Here is a 25,105-nt window from a genome sequence, read left to right on the forward strand (position 1 = left end):
AAATTAAACACCTTAAATGAACACCTTAAATGTACTCCTTAAATAAACGCCTTAAATAAAAGCTATAAAGAATAAATTTCCTGCCAAAATGTTGCACGTTTGCAGGATCATGCAAATTTAAAAGTACGAAATGATGCCATATCTTGGGGGGAAAAATGTTTAGCAATTGCGACGCAAAAAAAACAATGAGTCAAGCGGAAACGCCGCACATAGGGAATCTTCCCCTCTGTGCCCGCACACACCCACAGTAGATTAGGAGCGAAATATGAAACATAAAACTCTGAGGAGTCATTTTCCTTCCCTTAATCGGTGTGAACAAACCTACGATAAAAAAATATGGTCACGTCAAATGTTTTTTTTTCTGACCCGCTCGTACCCCTTTTAACGGTGTTCTGCATAATTAAGTAGGATGGTTGGCACATGTGGGGTGGGCAAAGGAGACGATGTGTTGTGGATCACACGCTGTATACATCGCACCGCGAGTTACTGCCTTCACCCCGTGTGACGTTTGAGAAGGCAATTGACAAACCAAATGGACGAGTTTGCGGAAATTAAAAAAAAGGGGAAAAAAAACATAGGAAAAAATGTTTGATTCAAAAAATAAAAGAAAGACACAAGAAGCGAACTAAGCTATTCGCAATCCGCATGTACTATTCGTTTGAAACAAATTCATCATTGGTGAAGTGTCAGCATGGCCACGCATACAGATACCTTCCCACAGTCAACAAATACGCAAATATAAGGAGCAAAAAGGAAAGGGAATATACTTTGATTTACTGGCATATATATAAACGCACAGAAATGGCCCCACCCTGCTGAGGGAAAAATACCGTAATGAATCAGCTCTTTATGCAGTCAAAACAGATGAGAAAAAAAAACGTGATACAGGAGAAGGATTTATTCACTGGGGCAGTTCAACCAAATGTGTAAACCTTCCGGGGGGTGATTCTCCTCATGTGCTCCCTCTCATGTGCTTCCATGTCAACTAGGGAGATTCACCTTTTTGCTCCGCAACGTGCGGTGCGATCGCTCCATCCCTCGCTTGTCTTCGTTCTTCTTATCGGACGAATTATTATAGTTGTCAACATCAGGCCCGGGAAAACAGTGCTTCAAAATGTCCAGAAGGAGGAAATTATCCACGGGCTTCTTCTTCTTACACACAACAGCATTTAGAACCAAATTTATAAGAAAGATACTTTTCTGATATTGATACATAAAATAGGGCAACTGCGTAATTTTCTCAGATTGTATATAAAAAATATCGCAAAAAAAATTGTGAAATAATTTCTGAAATTTATTTATTATATCTTCCTTCTTCCCATCTATCCACACGGTTAAAAATGATCTGTTGAGAAATATGTCAATAATTAACTTTATCGAATTAAATGGAAGATATTTTAAATTGTTAAAAATTAAATTCAGGATTTCAACGGCCAAATAAAATTGCAGAGTGGAGTATTTTTTCTCATTATATATGTACGACTTCATTTTAATATTCCCCTTATTTTTTTTGCTATTTTGTATGTCAGGCGAAACTCTCTGATAATTCGTCTTCACCATTTTAATGAATTTCGTTTTGCAAAAAATGGTGTAAAAACATGAATATATAATATAATCAAGAAAATTATATTTCGCATAGTTGGTGTCTTTCTTCATATCTTTCCTAAAAACATGACTGATGAGCCATTCGTCGTTCTTTTCAAATGTTAGGGACTCCGATAAAAGAGTGAAAATAAATTTATACGAAAAATTAACACTAATTTTGTTTAACTTTTTTAAGTTTTCTTTCAAATTTAACGAACTTGTAATAGCTAATTTTCCTTTCTCCTTCACATGGAACACCTTATCTATATGTTTGTCCATTGTATTTTTGTAGAAGCACCTTTTTGGAAAAAAATTGTAATTCTCTAAATGTTCATCATTTTTTATACATAAAATTTGCCTTATATTTTTCCTGAATTTTTTCTTATTCATTTGGTTTACATTTTCCTGTTCTCTTTCATCTATAAGGTTAATTAAATATTTCACTACAAACTTTTTCTCTTCCTCCTTTTCTCCCTGGTCATTCGTTGCCGCTCCTCGTAAATCACTTATTTTGTTTTCATTGCTTTTGCTCTTTCCACTAATAAGTTCCACTTTTTTTCGAAATTCTCTTTTTTCGCTTTTCTTCCGTTCGTTTCTTCGCATTTTCTTTTGCCCCTTCGTTTGGTCCCTACTCAAAGTTAATATAAATTCCTCCTTCATCTTTACTTTTAACAGAAGGCATATTAAAATGTATATAAAAGACAGAACGAAGCTAGTCAATTTTTTATTCGCCTTTTTCTGTAGTATCTTATCTATGCCTAAAAATAAAATGTTCTTCAATATTCTGTAGTTGTCTTCGTAAAAAGTTAAGTAGTAGAAATGGAAGGAGCACATGAAATTTATATACAGGTTAATCAGGTTCAGGAGCAACTTGTCTGTTATTTCTTTCTCTTCTCGCATGTTTCGCTGGAAAAGGAGCACCTCTTGAGGGTGGAGATAGTCACTCGGCGTCATACCGCTCATCGTACCTGATATCTTCTGATTTCCGCTATTTCTCCGCCCACTTTTCCAATTGTTCTCGTAGTAGCTATTGCTGGGTTTGGTGTTCGCCTCTTCATCGGCTCTCCCTTGTGTATCCATTGTTCGAACCATTTCCACTGTAGAGGTGGTCACTTCGTTCCTTCCTCCCTCCTTCATAGTTACCTCCTCGGTAGCCACTTCCTCCCCCTTCTGGGTGTTCCTTTTCGACCTGGAGTTTTTACTGGACCCTCTTCTGCTGATCCCCTTTCTGCTCCTCGAGTTTTTACTCGTCTGCTCCTTGACTGAGGAACCCCCCACGGGCATCACGCTATTTAAACCGCTTACATCTGTTAGACCACTTACTTCTGCTACGCCTCCTACGTCTGTTGCGCCTGTTATGTCTGCTACGTTTGCGACGCCTGTTATGTCTGTTACACCCGCTGCTCCAGATCTGGACGCTAGGCCCGGGACTCCCCCTGATCCTGCCATAGCACGATCTACGGTACAGTCAACCCCAGTGACAACCTTTCGACCAGTACTTTTCACCGGAGATGCGCCAAACTTTTTATAATTCTGCCCAATCGCCGTTGTTTTCTGCTCCACTTTTTCACTTCTCCTATTATGGAGGCTCCTAAACCACATGCGACATCTCCTTCTGGTGTACGTTCGCTTCTTTAAAGTATCAATATAATTCATACAAATAATAATAAAATTTTGGATAATTATTTTGTTCACATGTTTCTTCTTCGAGCGTTTAAAAAGACAACAGAAGGAAATAAAAAAAAAGGGGGACTCTGAAATTTTGTACATTGGAATATACGATAATGTCTTGGTAATTAAATTTATCATTCCGTGGATATACTTTTTGTTGTTTTTTATTTCACATAAATAAGCAAATAAATGATTTACAATTTTTTCTACTCCTCTATCGATGTGATGCCCTTTACAGAATTCAATTACTTCATTTATTTTTTCCAAGTTTTCCAAAAAAAAATTCGTGGTGTTCAATTTGGTGTTCTTTTCAAATATGAATATGCTTACTAGGAATAGCTCTAAATTCTCGTAGAAAAATTTTTCCACCTTGTAATCTTTGTGGCTGCTAATAGCGGTGTATTTCCTAAAGTAATTTAACCTGTCCATCTCGCTTATCATGTTGCTATTACAGTTCTGGACAATTTTTAAGTTTGTGCTTTTCTCATTTGTATGTTCCAAATTTTTTTCTCCTCCATTCGCTTTGGATTTGTTCGCCCTTGAGTCGTTTTTCCTATCTGCCAAAATTTCGCCTGTTTCTCTTTTCTGAGTTGCGCCCTCTTCGGGGAAGAAGCCATCTGTCGTTACATTCGCAGGATCCTTCTCATTATTATTATTATTATTATCATTATTATTATTATTATCATTATTATCTTTATTTTTATTATTTTTGTTTTTATTTTTATTATTGTTATCATTATCATTATCAGCACATCTTTTGTCGCTTTCCATTTGGGGGGGATTCTCGCTCGGAACACCTCCAGGAATAGCGCCCAGAAACTCACTTCCGGGGGGTGCTTCTTCCTCCTTCTTGACACCGCTTCTACCTTTCCTATCCCCTGCACTTGAATTCTTACTCCTGCTCATTCGCCTGCTTTTCCTCTTCTGCTCATGTTCCTCTTCAATCAACATGCTAAAATTTTTATCCTTTGTGTTAACGCCACTTTTTCTACCATATCTGCTTCTCCTAGTTTCCTGCTCTGGGGTATTACTCACTGGATTTTCCACCTCTGCTTGCTCTTCCACTTTTACTTCACTTTCTATTTTGCAATTTTTCGTAGAATCCCATTCCTTCTCATCCTGATTCAACTGCTCTGTACAGATCAAGAGGTTCGGATCAGTATCGATCTTTGTTTCGTCCTTCTTCGTGATACTGCATTTCCTCCTTCTGCTTCTACTGGCGGTTGTATTCGCGCCTGTATTCGCGTTTGAATCGTTTGCACAAGTGTTGGGTACCGCTTTGTCCGCTCCCTCCGCGGTGACGTTATCGCCGGTGGCGTTGCCTCCTTGGCTTTCCGTTTTTCCATCTTCGCCTGCACCGTTATTATTGGCATTGAGATCTTCTCCCTTGGGCACCGCTTCTATGGGAGCTGCGATGACCTCCTCCGAATTGTTCTTCCCAGCTTGCCCCTTCTTCACGTTGCTCCTGCTCCTTCGGCTATTGTTGCCAGATTTCTTCCTGGTCGACTTCCTTTTCTCGTTTTGGTTAACCGCTTCGGGTGGTAGCAGTGGAGTCTCCAATTGCTCCGCCTGTGGGGGCGATTCTTCCTTTTCCGGGGGGAGTAGCCCCGTTGTTCCCTTCACTCGCTGGTTTTCATGCAAGTGGGATTCCTCTACCTTCTCGTCCTCTTCCCCTTCCGCTTTGAAAGAATTGTCGTAACCATACAGATGATTGTGTCCCTTCCCGAGGATGTCATTTATTTCCCCTTTTCGATCATCCATGTAGGGGGGGTTAGAAGTAAAAATGTCATGCCCTCTGATGGAAGAGAAAGACAGATCTTGCCCTTTACATTCCTTTTTCGAAAAAATATCAGAGATTTTCTTCTTCTTGCTTCTCACCTTAGAATAAAAATGGTTAATCCTGCTAATGATGGTATCCTTGAACTTTTTTTTGTAGGAAAAATATTTTAAAAATTTCAAAATATGCCTTTTCGTGTTAACCCCTATGAGTTCATTGTCTAGCGACTGCACCAGCTTAAAAAAGAAAAACTCAAAAGGGGTTACACAGTAACCATTTATTCTGTTTAGCAAGAAAAGAACTTTTAATAGCTTCACAAAAATGAAATAAAACTTCTGTAATTCCAGTATAACCAATCGTTTGAGGCTTCGTATATTTGTCAATTCGCTTCCTCTCGTTTTCTTCTTCACCAAACTTTCTATATTTACACTTATTAAATTTTCCTCCATCATCGTAACAATGTGTATGAAATTTCTCAACAAAGTCAACATTTCCTGGATAAACTCCAACACATACTTTTGTTCATTCATTTGCCCCGATTCCTCAGCATCCTTGTTGCCAGTGTTGCTTCTATTACTCTTGAAGGAATGACCAAAGTAACTGTTGTGATGGTAGCTCTCATTTTTAATAAAGTAAAAGAAAAATGTGAACCGATTTATATATATATTCAGAAAGCAGAAAACACAATTAAACATGTAGTAGATAAAATTATTTTCATATATGTGAATTTTTTTTAATTCTGTGATGTAGAATATGTTGATAAAATATAAATTTTTGTATGTCGTTTGTTTCTTCTCCTCTTCATTCTGATCCTTTATTTTCAGTTTTATTTGCATCTCGTTGGTGAGAAAATCGTTCATCTTTATGTTTTTTACTTGAAACAATTCTACTTTGTTGCTTTCTTTTCTCCTCCTTAGGTTATTCGATTCCTTCCCGTCTAAATGGCCTCCCCCAACGTTCTGCGCCTCGCTCGGTAGACCGTTTTGCAGTTCCCCTTCCTGATCGACCGTCAAATCAGCAGTCCCATCTACGGGCAACAAGATCATATCATCGCTCACAGCACCGCTAACCGTGGCGCTATCCTTGCCGCTAACATGCCCACTAATGGAACCGTTAGTCGATCCTCCCCTATCCTTCCTCCCCTGTGTGTCCTTCCTGCTCTGCCTGTTCTGCCTCTCGGAACCATCCCCTTCACGCTGCGACACCAAATTTCCCAATATCACCTTAACCTCCTCCTCCGACACCTTCAAAATGACCTTCAAAATTTTCAAGTTCATAATATTTCTGCAATTTCTAAAAAGCATCAAGAAGGCGAAGAGGTAGATATCCTTGGCATTACTTAGGAACATGGAGTAAATAGCCTTCAACATGTTGTCATCATAGTGCTGGCCGTTTTTATCAGTCAGGCAAGCACTCTCCTTCAATGTGTAAAAATTATCAACGCTGCAGAGCTGGTAAGAAACAACCTTATCGTAAAACTCATTCAAAAAAGTGGGTGAGAGAATTTTGGAGCAAATGAATAACAAACTCAGACACAAATTTCGAAACTTCATATAAATAAAAATGTTCGTTTCTGGTTCTTTTAAAATGTTAAAAATACAAAGAAAGAAATTCTGATAAATCGATTTAATTATATAATTTTTAAGCAATTTCTCTTCGTAGCTTAACGATCTGTCTTTGATAAATTCGATAAACAGAATAGTCATCATGTAAAATATTCGGAGACTCTTAAATCTCACAATGCACCCTTTGCTAATACAACATTCCAACAAAAATTTTATTATATTATTTATTAGAAAGTTCTTCCCATCACATAAGGACATGAAATCTTTTTCATTTTCCGAAGCGTTTACGCTGTTGCTTTTCACTTGATCCATCCTGATATGCTTATTTTTATCATTACTTTTTATCAAAGACGATATCAGCATTTTTGTAACCACTTCGTTATTCTTACTTTTATTCTTTTTTATATAATCATTCACGTCAAGCGTATTATGAAGTGGGTGTATATTCCCAATGTGTTGTTCATCCCCCCTCGTCCCGTTCACCTTCATACTATTCTTCTTCCTTCTCATTTTATTTACATGCACCTCGAACAAAAAGTACCATATGTTTCTTCTTTTCCTCCTCTTGTCCCTCTTAAACAAATTAAAAATTAAATTCAGCAAAAAATAGCAGCTGTAATTGTTCAAAGTAGAGTTATTCTCTTCATATCTTTTACTCTTAATTAGCTTGTCTATTTTGCTCAAAATGAACATATAAATTTTGTACTTGTTCATTTCGTTGCAATATTTTATGCCTTTCAACATGCACCAAAAAATTCGATTAATTAAGGTAAGATTGTCATCTTTGAAATTCACTTCTACACACTTTATGAGGATGTCCAGCATCTCTAAGAAGCTATTACTATAGAAGTTATTTATAATATCCTTCACAATTTCAAATGTACTTTTTTTTACGCATCTCTTGAGAAAATCATGATTTAAAATTACGTACTCGGTTGGGAATTCGTTTCCTGCAATAAGTTCTCCTTCCCACTCTACTTCAATTTCTCTTTTTCTTCTCCTTCTTTCTTCCTCATCATCCTCATCTACCATCTCCACATCTTGGGCTCCTTCCTCTCCGTCCATTTCCTCCTGACCATTCCACGTGACCCCCAAGTCCTCCTTATTCTTGCTACAAAAGGGAAAAATACTTCCATCGTATGGGTAGCTCTGCCCAGGGGGTACAACGCCAACCATGTCCTGATTCCCTACACCAACATCTGGACTACCTCCAACCATGTTGGCAAACAGGTTGTTCTTCATGTTACTCAAAAAGATTTTGTTCATTCCTGTGGCCGCGTCCTTATTGTTAAGAATGCCCTGCGCGTAGTGGCTACTGGCTTGATCGCTCTCCACCTTATTCTCGCTATGAGAGCCCTTTCCCAGTGTAATACTTTTTTCGTTGTTTTTACCATAGTATGCACTATATGTGCTGTTGTTGGGGATGCTACAATACCCCTCACGATTATCATTACAACACCTGGGATTTACATTACTGTACGTTTCATAGTTTATTAGCCTATCTGGACTGCCACTTTTGGGGGCATCCCTGCTGAAATGTGTAGTCGCCTCGTTATTGGCACGTACAGAGGCATCATTAGTAGCATTTAGAATACCATTTTTGTTTCCACATGAGGCTGTATACCTACGTGACATTGTTACTTTATCTGGACTTCCACTCTTAGTTGCTTTATACGCACCACTGTACTTGTTGTTGGAGCCCATGTAGTTACATTGTGGGTTTCTACGCGTAATAGCGCAGTTATAATCTCCACTTGAATTTTCACAAAAGTTACCAATATCGATGTTGTTTTCATTCATGTTGTTATCGATAGTGGGCGTGCTATTACTACCATCTACATACGTGGCACTGGGGCTGTTTGGGTAGAGGCTACCATTGCCAATGTCGCTTCCTCCGCCTGTACCACTCATTACACTTTCCTGCAATGCGTGATTAATGCCGAGGTCGCAACCTGCAATGTTGCCGTAGGCACTCCTGAACCCACCGATGCTACTTCGCACAGATGCTGTGTCCACATTGTTCACCACGTTTCTGTTACTTAGAGGGTCGACATGAATTTTTCTCTCCTCCGCGGATTCGTTCCTTCTCCACATGGGGAACAAATCCGACTCCTGGACGTTCGGGTAACCGCTCCGAAAGTCGTTCTGGAAACCTTTATGGAAACCGTTATGGAAACCGTTATGGACACCGTTCGGGTTGCAGTTCCCGTTCTGGGAATGGCTACCACCGAAGTATCTTCCAACATTGTTATCATACCCGTGGCCATTCGCGTAGTTGTGACCACTGGCATAGCTATCTCTGTTCACGTATCCACCTGTGCTAATTCCCTGCTGATTGAACCTTAAACCCTGAACCTTTTCGCTCCCCTTGTTCAATTTTTCGCCAGACTTCTCCTCGTTGCCACCTTCCGAGTTTCTCTTGGCAATCTTATTCAAGAACAGTAGAATTAAAAATTCCAATTTCAAAAAATAAATTATGGATTCACTCAAGTTGTATCTGATCTTGTTTAGCATGCTCCTCATCTGCTCAATCACAATTTCAACGTTGTCCAGTAGGAACTCGTTGTATGCCACCTGATTGTCACGATAGAACAAAAAGTTCTTCTTACTTCTCGTGTTAAATAAACTTACGTACACATTTAGAAGGACATTCACGAACATAATGTTTTCGTGCTTTAGTTCCTGTTCGATTTGATAGGATTCATTCCTCTGGGTGGTCTCTTCCGTGGGATGTTCGGCGTGAAGGCCTGCAGGATGATCGATTGGGTACTCACTTGTGTACCCCCCGGTGTATCCACCTGCATTTCCAATTGTATCCCCCCTTGTTGGGCCCCTTCCGGTCACCTCTTCATCACCGCAATACAGAGATGAACAAGAAGAGGGCACAGCACCGACATCTTTCCTCTCGCCCTCTATCAGTGCATGTGCATCCTGCACTACTTGGAATTCCTTGGTGTGTTTACTACTTATGTTGTCGTCACTTCTGCTACCGACCACATTGTTCTCCCTACTTCCTTTACATTCCGCATTTGGCAAGGTGGAGGAGTTGGCTAATTGCACCCCCTCATTATCCCTTTTTAATTTCTTGTTCTCTTTTTCACCCCTGTGTGCACGCAGTCGCTTATTCACCTTCGTGTAGGTTTCGCTCGACTGCACAGTACTGGCGTGGTCTTCACCTGCGTTTTCAATTTCACAATTGGCACATTTTTCTATGGGAAAGCAGCCTTCAGGGGAGTTCACACTCGGTACGGTGTCATCACCCCCATGTTGCGGATTCCCCTGTTGCTTCTGCCCACGAGGTGTATCACCCTCTGGCAGAATGTGCCCTGCAAAAAACGGGTCGTCCGTTTTCTTGAAATTTTCTCCTACTTGTTCATTCACACACCTTTCCCCCTTTGCATCTTTCGACTTTTCGAGAATTTTTCTTTCTCTCCTTTTTCTTCTTTTCTGCAAATTATTGCTCTCCCTTTCAGCCGAAGCGGACACAGCCACGGGAGCAGTCACAGGATCAGTCGCAGGTGCTGGCGCAGAAGAAGATTCATTCGTTGAGTTATCTCTCCCCTTATCGCTAAAAATATTATGTGCATTATGGTAGGGAAAGCAGCTATCCTCATTTAGTAATTCACTGTAGTAGGAAGACGATGTGTCATCCTCTTCCTCCTCCTCCTCATTTTTCTCAAGGCTAATATAATTTTCATGTTGGAAATGAAAACTTCTGGAGAAATAATTCCAAAATATTCTATATATAAGTTCTGAGAATTTCTCATTTGGTTCTCTAAATGTATCATACTTGGATATTAATATGCACATACAGGAAAGGGCGCTTATTAAATTGTTCAACAAATGTGGTGGCAAATTGCATGAATAATACAAGAGCTTAATAAACACAAGGATGTATTTTTTATAAACCCTTTCACAGATGGCTTTAAAGTTCTCCTCTGCATCTTTCTGATTCTCTACGTCTAAGTAGTATTCCCTACTCAGGTAGCACACTTCGTTTTTTGCATTTCTCTCTTCTAATATTTCGTTGTATATTATTGGGATCAATTCCATGTGGCATATTTCCTTTACTATACTTGTTATCAACAGATAATGGGCTTGAAAATTTTTACACTCAAAATGTTCACACCTTTTTATGATTTCAATTAATTTCCTTTCACATTCATCTAAACAGTTATACTGGAACATAAACCTCTCTATGTACCTCCTCAACTCCTCATTTCGTATTTCTCCATTTGCATACTTCTCGTATTTGCTAAGTATAGTGTCTATGGTGAACAAGTCCGTTTTTCCTAGTTCCTTACACACATTTTCCATATCTTATATATATCAGCCAAAAAAAAAAAAAAAAAAAAAAAAAAAAAAGGAGGGAAGGAAAGGGAACAGCGAATAAAAATTGAGATCACCTCTAATATACTCTTACTTAAAAAAACATGGACAGAAGGGGATAAACACAGGGTGATGCTAAATGCACTGTACCCAATCAGAATGTGGTCACTACGCAAATAGGAATGTGCTGATAGAGTGGACAGATTATTATGAAATAAAGGCAGATTAAATATAACCAAGAAAAGATAGACAAAAAAAAAAAAAAAAAAAAAACGCTATTTCAACTTCGCCTTTATTTTTAAACATTAAAAGTTACATTTGCAAAATAGAACACCTTCAAGTGTGTCCCCTCACGCTTCCAAGAAAATGAGACCACCCTGTCCTCAAACCCATAATGGTACATGGAGAATCTCTTCAATTATTTTATATCAAAAGAGATGAACACAAACAAAAAAAATAGCCATATGTAAAAGTGAAAAAATAGATATGGGCGTTTTTCACGAACATGCGATGACCATAGATGCAACGAGGGACCTGCGTCTAACTCACGTATTGTGCCTAGGGTAGCTTCAAGGCGCAGAACGCTAAAAAGCTTTCCTCGTCACTAAAAAGGGGTTCGTAATATATAAAATATAAAATATATACCATGGCGCTACCGCGAGCATATGATTGTGCTAGCCCTGCATACATGGTAAAACGTGGGGTGTATATATATCCAATACATATTTACATAAGAATACTTATAAGTATACTGATATATATATTTCATGTTATGAGCTAACCGCGCAGCTGCATTGAATGCTGTGTTCATAGGGCCATATATATGGCTATGATTTAAATTAGAGGCCAAATTATATATACATGAGTACTTATATATGCGTAGTACCTACATATACGTAGTACTTGCATGTATATACATATATATGCATTTGCGCGCCTGCTTCATTCCGTTTCTACTTCTACATCCTTGAGAAGGAAAAAAAAGGAAAAAGAAAAAATGCTGATTTTCACTAAACAAGGTAAAAAAAAGGAATTACTCATAATTAGCAATTATTTTGACAAACAATTCTTTCCTTCTACTCGTTCGTATACAAAAATCTAAGGGACGCAATTATATATATATATGATCCTCCTCAGCGCTATTATAAAATATCCGTTTAAAAAAAAAAAAAAAAAAATTCTCCAATTAAACCACATATTCATTTGCGCATTTTTCATAGATGCTGACGGAAATTAAACAAAACTGTAACTACAATTTGAAAACAACCTTTTTATGTTTAAATGGTCAAAATTTTGCATTCATAAAAAAAAGAAGAAATTCTTTTTTTCAAATGGAAATGTAAAATTTTGAAGCAACAAACAAATAGGCTCGGGCGAATAAATTTTTAATTCTGCGTTTTGTTATATATCCAGAACATAGGGGGGGGGTTTTGGGTTTACTTACATAATGCTATTTTTTAATTATGCCGTCCGGTCAAATGTGTTTTTCCAAAAATACTTCCCAGTACCATACGAATGGGAAGAGAAAGCATCATTTGTACTTGCCTGTTGAATGGGAAATACCCAAGTTCGTATGATAAATATATTCACAATTAGTATGACTCATTAAGTACCTTTTATTTTATTTTTTGCCCGTCTGTTTATATATATATATATATACCCTCTTTATTGCACATTTTCGAATTTCTCCTTCATTCCGCGTCTTCCCCATTTTATGGAAATGAAACAAACTGCGAAACTTTTTGATTCTCATCCGAACAGACTAACAAACAAGTAACAGACGGCATTGCAAAAGTTATGGATTGACCAAATGAATACTAAACTGAGTTTTCCATAAAAAGAAAAACAAAATGGTAAGTCGTCATACAATGTAGGGAAAAAAAAAAAAAAAAAAAAAAAAAAAAAAAAAAAAAAAAATTTCTGAAAATATCGTCCCAGACTTGTTCATTTGAACTCCGTGCCGTCTTGGCCGATTTTCTGTGCAGACACAGCACTAAAGCGAGCGAGCAGAAGGATACGTTCGATGAATAAAAAACCAACCCACTACATAATCGTCCACTTTATTTAAAAAAGTTACAAACAAATAAATAAAGTTTTTTGTGAGTGGAAAATTAATTGCGAAGGGGGTATATATAATATGTATATGTATTTATATGTATATACGTATTATGTATACCCCCACACAATCGCGGCACTGTGTATATGTGCTACATGTAGGCGAACACCTCCATGTAACCGCATACAAAGAGGCGAATTTGGCTAGGCCACCTTTATGATTCGCTCCTCTGCTCCACAGACAAGAGAAAACCACCCCCACCCATGTTCGAACTCATATACGTTTGGGGCTTCTGAAAATATTTGTAGATACCTCTGCTACAAAGTTGTACGCTGGTTTCTACGTTTTTTCTTTTTTCCTCCCCCCGTTTTTTTTTCTTTCTGTCCCTTTCTTTTGCCCCACTTGATTTACCCGAATGATAGCGAAAACATATTTGTACAACTCGTCCTCATCTGATGACGCAGACGGAGCAGTGGAGAAAGTAAACAGAAAAACATCTGGTGATAACTTAACTTTTAAGCGTAGAAAAATAAATAGAGAGAAGCAGAAGGGGTGTAGTAGCACTATCCAAGGGAACGTATTTAAAAATGCGCATGCTGTTGATAAGGAATTCGTATTTGTAAAAAGGGGGAGCAGTGATTTTCCCAAAACGGATAAGCGAAAAACCGTTTATGCGAAAAAGAGCAACTTTGGAGGAAGATACAAAAATGAAAAGCGTGCCAATAGCGTGGACAGTAGTTCACAGTCAGACGAGCATGCGCGTGATCACCAGTCGGAGTCCAGCTGGAGCAGCCGGAGCAGTCGGAGCAGGGGGCGTGGACGTGAAGGGAAGCGTGAAGATGGACGCCGCTCCAAGGAAGAACAACAACGTCGAAACATAAATACAAAGAGCAGTGACTATAGAGCGCCCGATGATAAGAAAAAGCAAGAGGAGTACTACAAAAGAAATTACGATCGAATTATGGACGAAATATGGTACTCCAAAGAAGACGATTGCTGTGTTGATTCCTTTTACAACATGGATATAGATTCTACTTACCACAAGGAGAAAAAAATGATAGCGAATTTCTCCACGCGCATGAACAGTGCAGGTAAAAAGGTAAATCAAAAAAATTTAGACAATAACTTGTGGGAACTCAATAAGCTAAAACAAGGAGGAGTACATTCCACGTACAATAAGTTACAACTGGAAAAAATTAATGAAGCCAATAGTACGAACGAAGTTAGAAAGGTTGTTTTAACGAGACACGTAACGCCTTCCTTTATTGAAATACTAAAAAATGACACACAGAGCGGAGAAGGGGGAAGAAAAGAGAAGCACGAACATAACAGCGTGATTGATCAATGGAATGCTGTTTCGCATGATATGAAAAAGACAAGCACTTCCTACTCAACTGTGGTGAAGGACGAAACTTGCGATTTTGTAAAAGCGGCAAAGAAAGGAAGCGAATTCTTAAGATATTTCAAAAACGAAAATGAAAATGCCAAAGCGAGGGACAGGTACTGGGAAATTGGGAGAAGTAAATTAGGGGAACTGCTAAAGATGTACAAGGAGAAGAAAACCAATTCTACGACAAACTATGGGCGCAGTGGTGACCTTGTCGAAGATGAAGACAGAGATGGAGAAACGAATACGGATATCTTCGATTACAAGAAGGACAAAATGTACAGCACTATATTTAACGAAGAAAGTAAGAAGAAGCAAAAAAGCACTCTTCAGGATAAGGCAGATCTACTAAAACTAAAAGAATCGCTACCCATTTTTAGATCCAAAAAGGAACTGTTAGATGCAGTTTACAATAACAATATTATCATTATCGTGGGAGAAACGGGTTCTGGAAAAACGACGCAGATAGTGCAGTATTTATATGAAGATGGCTATCATAAAAATGGAATCATTTGTTGTACGCAGCCCAGAAGAGTTGCGGCTGTTTCAGTAGCCTATCGAGTTTCGCATGAAATGAACGTTGAAATTGGATCCCTAGTTGGGTACACCATCAGATTTGAGGACAACACAACCAAGGATACTAAAATTCGTTACGTCACAGATGGTATTCTATTAAGAGAAACATTAACCGATAAGGATCTGGACAAGTACAGTGTCATCATAATGGACGAGGCACACGAAAGGTCAATCAATACAGATGTACTGTTAGGTATATTAAAAAATATTTGTCTAAAGAGGAACGACCTAAAACTGTTAGTCACATCAGCCACTATAGATTCAAAAAAGTTTTCAGAATTTTTTGGAAATGCCCCTATATATAATATACAAGGTAGAACCTTCAAGGTGCATTTAGAATATTTAAGGAGCCCTTGTAATGATTACATAGAATGCGCTGTGCAAAAGGCGATTGAAATCCACATCTCGGATAATAATTACGACAACAATTTTGGAGACATTCTAATTTTTATGACAGGTCAGGAGGATATAAATGCTACATGCTACTTACTTAGCGAGAGATTTTACGAGGTATACGAGTCGTATAAAGAATCCAAAAGTCATAAGAAGAAGACACTTAACAAGATTAAGAGCATTATCAGCGAAAAAACGGATCGGTCAGGCAAAAATGCAGGGGAAAACCAACCACATCACCAGGACGATAGTAACTGCAGTGGAGACGATAGTGATTATGGTCCACAACCATTGGATGTAGAAGAAATAACGCAGAAGGACGAATCAGAAAATGTGATTTATCCATTTTACGTGTTCCCCATTTATTCCCAACTATCCAGTGAACAGCAAAGCAAGATTTTCCAAAAATACGATTTGCGAAAAATAATTGTATCAACAAATATAGCAGAAACGTCACTCACCCTGGACGGAATAAAATACGTTATCGATAGTGGATACTGCAAATTAAAGGTGTATAATCAGAAAATAGGAATGGATGTACTTCAAATTACACCCATATCACAAGCAAATGCAAATCAGAGATCTGGAAGAGCAGGAAGAACGGGGGCAGGTATATGCTACAGACTATACACAGAAAATACATTCCTCTGTGATTTATACCCAAATAATATTCCAGAAATACAGAGAAGCAATTTAGCAAATGTTGTATTGTTACTAAAATCTTTAAATGTAGAAAATGTTTTTGAATTTGATTTTATTGATATACCTAGCAGAGAAAGTATTATAAATTCGTTACACGAATTGTGGGTTCTTGGGGCTATAAATAATGAAGGGAATTTAACAGACATTGGTAAAAAAATGATTCTTTTCCCTTTGGATCCTCCTCTATCCAAAATTCTTATATATAGTGAAAATTTTGAATGCACCAAGGAAATTTTAATTATTGTTAGTATGCTATCCTCAGCAGCGATTTTTTTAGAAGCCAAGGAAAATAGTGAAGCTATCGAATCCAAGAAGGAAAAATTCACTGTCCCAGAAAGTGACCATCTCACATTGTTAAATATCTACCTACAATGGCGTTCCCATAATTATTCCGCTAGTTGGTGCGCAAAAAATTTTATTCAATATAAATCTCTCAATAAAGCCAAGGAAGTATATTCACAACTCACTGATATAATTAAAACGCTGAAAATGAAAAATGCATCTTGTAATAATAAATGGGAATGTGTCAGGAAAACTATTTGCTCTGGTTATTTTCACAATGCTGCCAAATTGAAATCCATTTCAGAGTATGTCAATTTGAGGACAAACGTTTCATGCCATGTGCATCCCAGTTCGTCTCTATACAACATTGGCTACACTCCTGATTATGTCGTATATCAAGAAATTGTTTTCACTACAAAGGAATTCATGCGGAATGTGACTACGGTCGATCCTGAATGGCTTTGCGAATTGGGACCACTCTTCTTTTACATGAAAAATTCATAAATGTAGTGTACACGCGATTGGCAAATTACAAATAGGTATGTGTATGGAGGGGGGAAAATCAACCCCACCCTCATTCACCTTTCCTTCTGTGCAGTGTATCCGTAGCTTTCCTCAACTGTACATATCGCTGCATAAACCTTTCGCATTCCCTTTTTGGCAGTATTCATAATTTTTTTTTTTTTTTTTTTTTTTTTTTTTTTTTTTTTTTTTTTGTTTACAGCTCCCATGTGTTCCTATTTGTACACATAGGGGGGTGTTATTTTATTCGCACCTTTGCCTCAATTATGTGGTGTTGCTTTAGCGCTAACACTGCCCTTTTTTTTTTTTTGTCCACTTTTTGAAACCCCTATTTTCTGCAAAATTGGCTAAACTTTTTTTCAAACGTCCCATCATGGGGGTTGCTCTTAACACAATTTTGTTTTCCCTGCAAATTGAGTTGCTACTAAAAGGGTTTACGGGATGCCAATGTGCGGGTTATTTTGCCGATACAGGTGTATGTGGGTGAAAATAATAAAATTGCCACTACATGCTTTCAATTCTTCAGTTGCCTGTTTTTCGACCAACGGATTGGCAATTTTTGAAGGGTAAGAAGGAACTAAATGCTAAGGATTACTCGCGGATGGGTTCCCCTGTCTGACCCTTTTCACTTTTGCTACTTATGCACGTATACTGTTGCACCACAGGGGGAGTCACGTGTGTATACACCCATATGTGCATTCATTTCCCCTCGAAGGGAAAGGGTTATGTAAGATAGCCATGACAAATGGTATTACCAGTTAGACAATTTCGTTTATGCGTGAGTTTGCACATGCAGCCATGCTTAAATTTTATCCTTTTAAAAGAAGTTTTGCGTTAAATGGGATCTACCTCCTTCGTATGGAACAACTTTTTCCATGCATTGCACATTTCTACATTGACGGAAGGAGGCAGCATTTTCCCTTTTTCCCACAAAAGCTCTGTCAAATTTTGTCCAAGTGGTACAATGTAAAAACAAGTTGGAGGTCGAAGATTTGGAAGCGTGAAAATTGTTTGCAAAAAAAAAAAAAAAAAAAAAAAAAGGCCATTCATGATTTCCTCATACGTAAATTGTGAAAAAAGGAGCAGCAAAAAATGGCACAAACAGTACAACAAAGAAGGAGCCGAGATTTTTTCTTAAACCTTTTGCTTGGAAAAATATGGACACATATTTTATATTTCCAAAAAATAAGGATTAAACGTCCTTTTGGATGTCCCTTTTTCTTCTTTTTACCAACATACTCATCGTTGGGTTGACTTGCATATTCCACTTGATCTTTCCTTGCTTGTCAAAAGGGTTTTTTTTCAAAGCTAATTAAATTTTTTCCACCATGTAAGCACATTTACTTGCCTCGGTTTATACATATATCAGCACTGTGACGTTTAAGGAAAATGACGTACTGTACAATTTTTAAGTGAGAGAAAAAAAAAAAAAAAAAAAAAAAAAAAAAAAAAAAAAAAATTGCGCCCAGTTTCTCATTGTAAAAAAAGGAAAAAAAAAAAAAAAAAAAAAAAAAAAAAAAAGCAATATCGCATAACATTTTAAAATCCCGACGAATGAAAAGAGGGGAATGCTTATATTTGAATGCTTCATGGGGGTGAATGTTCCTCATAAAGCATGTTCCTTCCCTCAAAGGAGAAACATGTAAAAAAAAAAAAAACTGTGCGTGTTTTCATGCTTAAAGAGGGTATGCTATATATGTAAAAGGAGAAACAACTACATACATACATATAATATGTACATCTCTGCAAAGGTAAAAGTTAAATTAATATGCACAAATAGGATTTCACGCAAACGTTTAACATGCTTTTCCTTCCTTTCGAGAAGTTGCGTACCTTTTGAATTCCCATCTCCCTACCCACACTTGTTTTCCTAATTTGTTTTACGTAACTCCTCTCCCCTAGTCTTCTTCTCATATGATATATGTTTGTTTAACCCTCCCCCTGTAATTTTCATACAAATGAGTGAGTAAACTATTTTTTTTTTTTTTTTTTTTTTTTGCGCATACCCGCCTGTCCCTACCTTCCAAACAACGCAGTACACAACGAACTATGGATGTAGATGACAATGGCGCAAAGTTTTTTGGTATGAATAAATATGAGAATTATGTAAATAAAAAAAAATCCAAAGAAAATAAGAATGGTATTTCAAACTCCAAAGGGGAAGACATAAATCCCGGCACTGGAGAATACGATAAGATTGATGCACACGAGGACAATGATCAGTCGTACGAAGGATTCGTCACCGTCTCAGACCAATCTTCATGTGTGAGCTCCATTTACAAAAACAACTTTTATGATGACGACGATGAGGAGGAGGAAGAAGAAGAGGTGGAAAAAAATGCCAGCCATACCGATGAGGATGAAAAGTTTAACTCTGTAAATGGGACCAATCAATCGAGCGCATCCCATCATCCCGAAAGTAATACTAAAAACAATTCTGAAGACTCCATGTCGGATGAAGAATATGCAACATATATTGATCAAAAGGAAAAGTATGTAAATAAAATTCTCAATAGAGGGGACAACAATAGTTATGAAGACAACGATGATGATTTCTTGGAATCGCTCGAAAAGTCAGGAAAAAAATTAGGCAAGAAAAATAATTGGAAAAGGCTATTTTCCTTCAGCAGGAATAGCCACACAGAAGAGAAAGACGAAAGGTATAAAACACCCGACCGCAGTGAACCCGTAGAGAAGGCGGCGCGTTATGGAGAACCAGACACTGATCAACCGAAAAGTGCAGGATGCGCCAATGGGAAGTCGTCGCAGGGAGATCCTGCAGATGGCCATAGTGATAACCAGGAGGGTGAGAACTCCGATGTTCCAGGCGGGGAAGGCGAATGCAAAGATGGCGAAGAGGAGGACGACGAAGACGATCTGTACTCCGTCATAAGCGGGTCTGACGGGGACAACGAAATCTTTCTCACCACGAAGGGAAATAACAAAGCGTGCATGGCAACCCCTAAAGGGGATAACGCGAAGAAGGATGGCCAAGGAACAATCGAATCACGGCAAGGAAGAGAAATTCACAATGAGGGGGGAAACGAAGAAGGTGCGAGTCCTGCACGCGCAAAGGCAACTAGGAGGATTAGATTCCAGGACGAAATGATGAAAAGTGATGAATCCGTTACAAAGATAATACAAAATGAAGGGGAAAGGCTAGATAAAAAGAAGAAACAAATTCCTATCCCCCCACACGGAGTGAATACAATTCCAAGTGAAGAGAAAACCAAGAGGAGGCACAAAGAAAAGGGAAAACATTTTCAAAACAAAAAAAATTATGAATTTAGAGAACTTGTGTCGTCCACTATTAATATGTGCCATCCGAAAATTAAAGGCATAAATGATACGGATGATATTTTAAGCAACATGGAAAAAATTTCGAAAATTGTTATACTGGATGATAGAAGCAGGGGAAGCGGCACGAATGAAGTGGAGGAAGATGAAAGCACCAACAGTCTCTACGACGATGTAGATAACATCCTAGACGATCGGAAAAAAATGTATATGAAGAAAAAAAATGAATATCTTATGAGGAAAACAAAAACTGAAGGTTTAGCAAACACTACGGAGGATGAAAAGGGGAAAGAACAGAGCAGCGAGGGAGGAAACTTAAACGATTTACAAAAAAACAGCTCCGGTAGGATAAATCCCCTCGATAATAAAACTGCACAAGTAGAACGAACCGATTTTATGTACTACCTAAATAATGACATGATAGAATTAAATGAAAATGTTTTCAAATTATACCATGGGACATGTGATTACACACATCGAAATTTGTGTGCAAGGAACATCATCAACATTGTACCCCACCTGAACAACATATATGAACGTCAAAATTTGAGCTACATAAAGGACTCGCCAAATTTTGACGAAGTGTATAAAGTTGTTCCTGAGTGGAAAAACTCCTTCGAGATGTTAAACAAGAAAGCGCAAGAAGATACAGAGGATATGAAAAATGTGCTCAGAAGGATCGAAAATATACAAAATGATTTAGACGAATTGGGCAGAGAGCTCATTGAAGATAAAAAAGAATTCGAAAATATTAAATTCGAAACTGTACAGCATGAATCCATGATAACAAATTTAGAGAAAAAAAATAAAATGCTTATTAAGGGTGTTCTGAAATTGGATAACATATCCTTTAAGTTGAAAAAGATACACAATATAAATACCAATAATATGAATAATTTTACCATTGTAGAAAATGTGAACAGATTATTAAAATATATGGATAGTTCTCTGAGTGATTATTCACAGCTTTTTTCAGAGGAAAAAACTATGGACATTCTACGATTCCAGCCAATAGATAATGTTTATAACTTTCTTACCAACACAGATGATGAATCATGCTTCATTATGAATCTCCTAAAAGAGGAATTGAAGGAAATGATACTAGAGAAGAAAGATCAAATGCAAAATATCATAAGGAAGACTATGCTATACAATGCATACGACACAAATAGTTACAAGGAGCACATCACCAACACGCTAAATAAACAAAGCCTAATGATAAATCGAATAAAATGCAACATTCACAGTAATGTAATGTTACTCTTCGAAATGTATGAAAAATTTGAAAAAAAAAATATGAAGGTTGTAAAAATTGGGCAACGTCACATAAAAAATTATCTAAATGATGAAAGGAAAGCATCTTACATTGTAAAATCTGTTCATGATAATAAAAAAAATATCTCGAAATATTTTAACAGTATTAATTTTACTCGCAACAAACCAATTATTCATCCTTTCTTTATTCATTTTTGTTTAAGTGAACATTTTGTTCATCATTTTATTACCTTTGTTCTGGATCCTTTATCAGACCAACACCAGAAAAATTTCCTACAGTATTGTTCTGTGCCTGGTTTCAGCTCCCCATTATTTGTTGAAAAAATTGTCAAACTGTACAGACAAGAAGAACAATTCACCAAAAGTGACACTTCCTATGACTTTAGGTCTGCCTACTCCAGAATTATCCTCCCAGAATTATTAAACCTTTGTAATAATTCATACCCTAATCAACAGTACGAAAGATGGAATGAAGAAAATCAATATTTGATAGCTTTGAAAATGGCTTCAGATTTTTGTTTTAAATCGCTACTAGAGAACAACCAATCTCATCACCTCTCCTCTGTGGATACTAATAATGCCTTCAATTTGTTTCACTACATCCCGGAGTCGATAACCAACATGAGCGCCAGTTCGACTGTTCCAAACCAGACAAGTTATACTGCTCTTAATACTAACAACAATTTTACCTTCAGCAATAGTAGTACTGGTCCCCTCTCCTCCTTTGGAATGAGAAACTTTGGTTCTTCCAACAAATTCGGGACCGCTTCCCCATTTAGTAACAACACCATGATGATGATGAATAGTAGTTCCACCCTCAGCAGCAATACTAGCGGGATGTTTGGTCAGAGCACCGGAAGTGTATTTCCTGGTGGTACTTCTTCCACCGCTGGGATGTTCGGAAGTTTCAACGCCTCCCCGGCGACCAGCGGCATGAACCCCGCAGGTGCCTCTACAAACCAGTTTGGCGGCCTCTCCAATCAGTTTGGTGGATCTTCCAATCAATTTGGTGGATCTTCCAATCAGTTTGGTGGATCTTCCAACCAGTTTGGTGTGTCTTCTAACCAATTTGGTGGATCTTCTAACCAGTTTGGTGGCCCTGCGAGCAACACGTTTGGAACGAACAACGTTAGCCCCCAGAGCGGATTTAACCAAAACAGAAGCAACTCTTTTCTTGGGGGCACCTCTGGCGGGATGTTCGGAAGTACCAACTCAACGGCCACGGGTGGTAGCGCAACCCAGCTTGGAAACAGCTCCAGCTTCTTTGGGGGAACGGCGAACAGTTCGACTGGCATGTTCGGAAGTAATTTCAAACAAAGCGTGTCTAACAATATGTTTGGAAATAATCCAACCGCTACTCAACCAGGCACGCAACTGGGAGGAGGGACAAGTAACCTGTTTGGAACGAGCGGAAGTGCAAGTAAGGGGAATTTCTTCAACAGCAATAGTGGCGGTGGTGCGCTAGGAATGTCGACCAACACGATGAGCGGAAATACGGGACTCTTTAACCAGGGCATCGGTGCCAATGTTAGCGCCAATGTCAGCGCCAACACGAACAACACCCTCTTCGGTGGCCTCCCCTCAAATAGCACAAGTATGTCCAACTCGCAGTTCGCGAAGAGTGGGCAAATGGGCTCAAGTAACTTATTCAGCAGTGGCCCTAACACAGCGGGCGGCATGAACATGAACATGAATAGCCAGAATAACAACAGTGGAAACATGTTCTTATCCCTTAACAATCAATCCAACACAAATATCTTCTCAAGTAACAACAATAGCGGCAGCCCCTTTGGAAAAAACTTCACCAGTGGTAGTAACCCCCAGTTGAAGGATAACATGTTCTCATCTACCCAATCAATCAACAGGAATCCAATGATGAGTAGTAATTTCTTTTCTGCAAATAAGGACACGACCAGTACCGGGACGAATAATAGCACTTTCTTTTCGAACACTTCTATGGGTAACACCTCCACCGGTGTAAACACTGGTGCATATCCCTTTGGAAACAAGCAAAACTTTGGAACTTCCGGCATAATCTCTGGAGGAATAAGCTCAGGCCAGGCCAACCAAAGCGGAGACCTCTTCAATAGGGGTGGTATGTACGCTGGGCAAATGTCAACTGTTTCTAGAAACACCAATTTTAACAACCTCACTAGCAACATCAATAGCAATAACCGAATGGACAATTCCCTTTCCGCCAATAAGTATGGGAATTACTTCGAGAATAATAGCACCTCCAAAAATAGCATCTTTGCTACAAGTGCAAATAACCTATCAAGTAACAGTAACAACAATTTGTTTAACATAAATTCAGGCAATAAAAATAGCAACATGTTTAATAATCCAAGTAGTAACAACACGTCCATGGGAAGTATGTTTGGCGGCAACGTATCCTACGGTAGTAACGCCAACAGTTTGTCGTATAACAATAGCACCGGTAGAAATACCACGAACAATTTGCTTAGTTCACAAAATAACAACCAGTTTAGGTCATCTGTAGGAATGATGTCCGCAAGCAACACTCCCACCAACAACAGTAATAACCTGTTCCTAACTAACAACAATAAATCCTCCTTCATGTTCTCAAATGAAAATAAAGGAATAAGTAACCCCACGACATATAATAATAATAATTTGTTCCAGAATGCAAGTAACAGTTTTCTCTCCAATAACACACCAGGAATGACATCGCCATCCAATATGTCCAGTAGTTTATTCCAGAAAAGTACCTATTCTTCTCTAAATCAGAACAAACCACCCATGTCAAATTTTAACACTAACAACAACAACCCAAGCAACTTCGGGTTGATCAACCAAAACGGCGGCATCATGGGTGGCACCAACATTGGAACCAACAGCAACGTTAACCGATTCCAGCAGAACGGCTCATCCAACTTCCCCTCAGTCTTCAATCCATCTAACAAGGGAAACACCATCTTTTCGAGGTAACCCCTTTCTTTGCATGGAGCAGACAAGTGAAAAAGGGAGGTGCCCCCCCCAGAGGTGGTCACGCTATATTGCTTCACATTATCCTGAAGAGGCTGTTCCAGGAGCTCCTGAAAGCGCACGTTGTCACACCCTTTGCCTAGGCAACTACTTGTCCATGCGGGGTGCATGAATCCCACAAAAATATTCTTATTAAAATTTTAAATCAATGCCAGCGGGCGAAAAAAAATGCGCCTACTCACTTGTGCAAACATACGTTTGAAGTGTTCATATGTGAGTAGGAGCCCGATTCATCATTTCCCATATGGCTCCATTTGCATATATGACTCCTCCCCCCCCCTTGGGGTCCATCACGTTTGGTATTGTCCCATTCGTACATTTTTTGGCCCCTATTTTTTTCCCTTCTTTTTTTTTTTTTTTTTTGTGCACCATTTTTTCCAATAAAATGCGTATGAACATAGGTATATCAACCCAAATTAACATAAAATTTGTGTTTTTCTTTTTTTTTTTTTTAAATAAATGACAAACGTTTAAAATGAGCATTTCGATATGTCTATCCAATCGAATGCTTCTCCTTTCCAAATTCATCGTATGTTTAAATAAACATAAACAAATGTTAATCCAGAATTTTGGATCGTTCACCACTTTTTAAAAAAAAAAAGGGGTGTAAGCACTTGTTCAATATTGGCGATTTAACGCAACTGTATTTTATCGAACACGAGTGCACATTGGTAGGGGGATGG

The 25,105-nt window shown here is 38.2% G+C and overlaps 3 protein-coding genes across 3 annotated transcripts; 2 read left to right on the forward strand and 1 right to left on the reverse strand.

The window, feature by feature from the left end:
• Nucleotides 1-981: 981 nt before the first annotated feature.
• Nucleotides 982-10,914, reverse strand: PKNH_1106900 (conserved Plasmodium protein, unknown function; the record flags this gene model as incomplete). The annotated part of the gene is made up of 1 exon (XM_002261209.1): nt 982-10,914. The coding sequence occupies one exon, from the start codon at nt 10,912-10,914 to the stop codon at nt 982-984; it is 9,933 nt and encodes a 3,310-aa protein (XP_002261245.1).
• Nucleotides 10,915-13,397: 2,483 nt separating this feature from the next.
• Nucleotides 13,398-16,826, forward strand: PKNH_1107000 (pre-mRNA-splicing factor ATP-dependent RNA helicase PRP16, putative; the record flags this gene model as incomplete). The annotated part of the gene is made up of 1 exon (XM_002261210.1): nt 13,398-16,826. The coding sequence occupies one exon, from the start codon at nt 13,398-13,400 to the stop codon at nt 16,824-16,826; it is 3,429 nt and encodes a 1,142-aa protein (XP_002261246.1).
• A 2,067-nt stretch (nt 16,827-18,893) lies between these two features.
• Nucleotides 18,894-24,365, forward strand: PKNH_1107100 (nucleoporin NUP205, putative; the record flags this gene model as incomplete). The annotated part of the gene is made up of 1 exon (XM_002261211.1): nt 18,894-24,365. One exon carries the CDS (start codon nt 18,894-18,896, stop codon nt 24,363-24,365), a length of 5,472 nt encoding a protein of 1,823 aa, XP_002261247.1.
• Between the last annotated feature and the right edge of the window lie 740 nt (nt 24,366-25,105).

Source organism: Plasmodium knowlesi (genome assembly GCF_000006355.2).
Source record: "Plasmodium knowlesi strain H genome assembly, chromosome: 11".
Lineage (NCBI taxonomy): Eukaryota > Apicomplexa > Aconoidasida > Haemosporida > Plasmodiidae > Plasmodium > Plasmodium knowlesi.